The 5315-nt window shown below is 36.8% G+C and overlaps 1 protein-coding gene across 1 annotated transcript in view; it reads right to left on the minus strand.

Moving 5' to 3' along the window:
- LOC106873084 (myosin-IIIa) overlaps positions 1–5315 on the minus strand; it is an 88205-nt gene that overhangs the window by 34992 nt on the left and 47898 nt on the right. The window contains exons 8-11 of the mRNA XM_052975288.1: positions 2303–2368; positions 1779–1869; positions 960–1115; positions 77–193 (exon numbers count right to left, since the gene is read on the minus strand). Of these exons, the coding sequence (XP_052831248.1) occupies positions 77–193; positions 960–1115; positions 1779–1869; positions 2303–2368 (430 nt within the window). The remainder of the gene's footprint in view (positions 1–76; positions 194–959; positions 1116–1778; positions 1870–2302; positions 2369–5315) is intronic.

Below are 5315 nucleotides of genomic sequence, written 5' to 3' on the forward strand. Positions count from 1 at the left end.
TATATATATATATATATATATATATATATATATTTGAAAACAAATCAAAAATGTTTGAAATGCAAGAGTTACTTACCTTTTCTGAGTAAATATTCAAAGGTCTAAAAGGGTTAACAGCCAGTAATATGTCCCCTATGTAGGTGTAGATGACACTATGTTTGTATCTCTCTTCTAACTGGCGGGTTATCACATCCTAAAAAACAAAACGAGAATATAAGGTTAACAAAGAGAGAAGGTGAACATAAGGAGTTAACAAAGGTAGAAAGGTTAACAAAAGAGGTTAACAAACATAGAGGGTTAACACTGACAGTTTAAGAAAAGGCAAGTAAATAAAATGAATGCACTCACACACACATGGATATAAGCATATACTTCCATCTATATCAACCATAGAGGTAACCTGCAGCCTGTGGAACTTTCTGGATAGCATGGTTAATGAAAATTATCATGAATTTTTTAATAGAGTGGCTCACCTGATGATGAGTGATGACTCAAGTGACCCATTCCTTGAAAAGGGTCACCTATGCCAGATATATGCACATACATATTCATTCATGTATATACACGCACATGGAATTACAGATACATAATGCACACATGTACACATGAAAGTATATGCACGCATGCATACAGACACACATGGGTACATATGCACATTCACACACACACACATGCCGAATCGCTAAGTTACAGGTGTCAAAATGATAGTAGCGGGGGGATAAACACAGACACACAAATATAGACATATATATATATACAACAGGCTTCTTTCAGTTTCCATCTACCAAATCCACTCACAAGACTTTGGTCGACCTGAGGCTATAGTAGAAGACATTTGCCCAAGGTGCGCCATGCAGTGGGATTGAACCTGGAACTATGTGGTTAGGAAGCAAGCTTCTTACCACACAGCCTATACAGTCACACAAATGAAATAGGAAGAGCAGATAAGTAAAACTCACAGCATTTAAGGTTTCCAAAGTAGCCAGGTCATCGGGGACGTTGACTGGCCTCTTACTGGCCCTCTTCGACTTCAACTGACCATGTTTGGTGGTCACATCAGGGGTGTGAATCACCGGATTCATTTGGTGTACCATGTTTGTTAATTTTTGTTTCAACTGTAGAAATAGAAAATAATAATAATAATATTAATATAATGGGACAAACAGACAGAAAGACAAGACAAAGACAAATGGAGGTGGATGTGCATTTGGCATGATGGTAAGTAATATGAGAGAGAAAGAGGGGAGGGGAGAGAGAGAGAGAGTGAAAGACAGAGAGAGAAACAAATAGACAGACAGAAAAGTGAGTGAAGGAATGTATTTGTGTTTCAGTTTGTGTGTTTGTGTGTGTGTGTGTGTGTGTATCCACTTTGTACCTGGATACATACATATGTATAGTAGGCTTCTTTCAGTTTCTATCTACCAAATCCACTCACAAAGCTTTGGTCAGTCTGAGGCTATAATAGAAGACACCTGCCCAAGATGTCACAAAGCAGGACTGAACTCGGAACCATGTGGTTGGGAAGCAAATGTCTTACCACATGACTGCTGAGTATATTTAGATTCATTTTTAAGTTTGACACTCTCAAAGTTCCGAATTTGTATTTCTTTATGGACCTCGAAATGCTAAAAAGCAAAAACTGTCCCTAGCAAGATTTGAATGCAGAGTCCAAGGAACCTGAATCAATATCATAAAGCATTCTCTCCGACAGTCTAATGATTTTGTCTGTTAACCAGCTTATAATGAATTAAGAAAAAACATAAGAAATTATTCCGTACCAAGCTTACGTCATCAGGAATTTGCTTAAAAAATGGATGGTCGAATAATTCTGTTGTAAAAGGTCGTTTTTCGTAATCCTTAATGCAGCATCTGAAAGAAAAAACAAAGAAAAGAAATGTGAGAGGAGTTGGTGGACATCGTGATGTTAAACCAGTGTTGTGAGACAGGCATTAAAAAATGAATGTTGTGAGACAGGTATTGTTAAACAAGTGTTGTAAACTGCATATCTTTAAATGGTTGTAATGAGATGGGTATCATTAAATAGGTGTTGTGAGACAGGTGTTGTTAAACGAGTATTGTGAGATAGGTCTTTTTAGATAAGTGTTATAAGACAGATGTCTTTAGATGAATGTTGTAAGACAGATATTGTTATAGAAGTATTCATAGGCCAATGCTGTGAGATAGATACTGGTAGAGAAGTATTATGAGAGAGGTGATCAAATATAATTGAGCTGAGCTTTTGCAAGACATAATTAAAGTGGAAAGCAAAGGAATAATAAAATAAAAAATGACAAATACTCACTGAGCAACAAAATCTTGGAATTCTTTAGACCAGAGATCAGGGTTTTTGAATGTTGGTGGAGGACTTCTACAAGAAAAAGAATAGAAAATGTGTAAATTGAATATTCTCAAATTTGAAATTATTTATAATAAAAAAAGACATCCAAAATTAGTCACAATGGATCCTAATTTTAATGGCATCAAAAGGATGAAAGGCAAAGTCAACCTTGGTGTTGATATCACAAAGCGTTAAACATTTATGGTGTGCTCCAGTTAGGAAATCTATCAATGGCATTAATTCTTTGTTTTAAACTATTCAATTCATTTAAAAGTAGTATTTTATCTTTTACCTTTTACTTGCTTCAGTCATTGGACTGCGGCCATACTGGGGCACCGCTTGAACAAATAACCCCCAGTACTAATTTTTTAAAGTCTAGTACTTATTCTATCAGTTTCTCTTGCCAAACCACTAAGTTACAGGGATGCAAACAAATAAACACCGATCGCCAAGTGATGGTGGGGGAACAAACAGACACAAGGACACACATGCACACACACAAACACATGTTTATATATATATGATAGTCTTCTCTCAATATCTGTCCACCAAATTCACTCACAAGGCATTGGTCAGCTCGGGGCTTATAGTTGAAGACCTTGCCTAAGGTACTGTGCGGTGATATTGAACTTGAAACAATGTGGTTACAAAGCAAGCTTCTTAACTGCCACCCAACCATGCTTCTACAAGGCTTTTTTTAAGATGAATGTCAAATTAATTCCGTACAAAGTCTACAATGCCACAACCACTTCGTTGCTGTATTACAGTGGAAGAACCAAAGAACAAGGCTGCAAGGTAATGATCTAATAATAAAAACAGGTCTCTACACCGCCATAAAGAATATTTGAAGAATAGGGCAAGGAAAGGTTTTCCAGAGAATTCTTCGAAAGCAGGGGATGTGTCTGGTTTATGTTCTTAAAATAGAGAAAGTGCTGACAATTGTTATCAGATGAGAAAAGTCATAAAACAGACAAACTCTATTTTATGGAGAACAGCCTTGATAAATGTGTTTGCTCCTGTATTGATTGACCCTTTGGTAGATTGAAAAAAAACAACTTATGAAACCATGAAAGTTGCTCTGAGAGAACTCAAATACATTGAACACAATTGAATAATTTATGGAAATATCTATTGATCAAGAATGGTGTTAGATTAAATTTCCTTGCTTTTGTTTGCTTTTTTTCTTGATTGTGTTTGTTTGTTTGTTTGCTTTTGAGGCAAGCAAGCTAAAAGACATGACTGAGTGAAAAAGGAATGATTGGAAAGAAGAGATTTCAATGTTGGAAAGCAAAACATCAAGAACAAAACCTCCGACACCTTTTAAAACCAGAAAATATCAGCATTTCATTTCAAAGTAGATGCTTCTTTCGTATTATCTACATAGAAGTTTTCCAGCTCTATAGCAAGTGAATTTGAGGGCAGGTATCTTTGATGGGCTTAAGATCAGGACATTAATGGAAGATGAACAATTTATGGGTTAACCGAAACCTGTCATAAAAAGTGCTTGGGTCGCTTTCACCGATTTGAAAAGTATTACAGAGCAACAAGAAATCTAGAATCTATGAAGACTTGAGGCATAAGTTACTTTTTCCCATTCAGGTTTTGGACATAATAAATATCAAATCCTAACATTGGTTTCAGATTTTGCTACAAAGTCTGCAATTTTAGGAATGGGTGGAGGAATAATTCAAGTACATACCCACCCCAAAGGCCAACCAAAACCTTGTGACATAGTGTGACAAGGCTGGCCCCTTTGAAATACAAGTACAACAGAAACAGGAAGAAAGAGTGAGAGAAAGTTGTGGTGGAAGAGTACAGAAGGGTTCGCCACCATCCCCTGCCAGAGCCTCATGGAGCTTTAGGTGTTTTCGCTTAATAAACACTCACAACATCCGGTCTGGGAATCAAAACCGTGATCCTATGACCGCGAGTTTGCTGCCCTAACCACTGGGCCATTGCGCCTCCACATATATATTTATATATAATGTGTATATATATTTATATGTATGTATTATGTATGTACATATTAACAGTATTTATATTTTCTTGCGAGTTCTAGTCTTAAATGTTTGGAAACCCCATATTTCTAAATTGTCTCCAAGTATGTCAGGAATATCTGCCAACTTTATATGTCTTAATAACACTGGCTTGCATTTTGAAAATAAAAAACAAAAAAAAAAGTTGTTGTGTGTGTGAAAGGCATTCAGCCAATGTTGTATGTAACTGTTAAGTTATATACACTCACCACTGTACTGTCAAATGGCTGGATGTATATATAACTGTTTCTGTGTGTTTTTAAAAGCACATTTTTAAATGACTAAATCAACTTTCCCCCAAATTTAACTGTCATGTGTTTGTGTGTGTGAGTATTCTTTTATTCTTTAATTCTTTTACTTGTTTCAATCATTTAGACTGTGGCCATGTTGGAGCACCATCTCGAAGGGTTTTAGTTGAACAAATTAAGCCCAGGACTTAGTTTTTTAAGTCTAATACTTATTCTATTGGTCTCTTTTACCGAACTGCTAAGTTACAGGGACATAAACACACCAACACCAGTTGTCAAGTGGTGATGAGGACACAGTCACACACACACACAATGGGATTTTTTCAGTTTCCATCTACTAAATCCACTCACAAGGCTTTGGTTGGCCCAAGGCTACAGTAGAAGACACTCACATGCCCAAGGTGCCAAATAGTGGGACTGAACCTGGAACCATGTGGTTGGGAAGCAAGCTTCTTACCACACAGCTACACCCGCACTAATTATGTATGTTTTTTCTTTTTACTTGCAGAGCCAGGAAGAAGATGCAGTGTGAATGGTCTTCGCATGCGCTCCAAATCCAGCGAGATTGTTGCCAATAACATTGCTCTTGAGCTTTTGAATGTCAGTAATGGTAGGTAGGATGTGGGCAAGGCATAGAGATGACATGTATGAAGGGGGGGGGGTGTAGAAAAAAGTTGGTGAGGAATGCTTAAA

The sequence above is a fragment of the Octopus bimaculoides genome, chromosome 21 (assembly GCF_001194135.2).
Source record: "Octopus bimaculoides isolate UCB-OBI-ISO-001 chromosome 21, ASM119413v2, whole genome shotgun sequence".
NCBI lineage: Eukaryota > Metazoa > Mollusca > Cephalopoda > Octopoda > Octopodidae > Octopus > Octopus bimaculoides.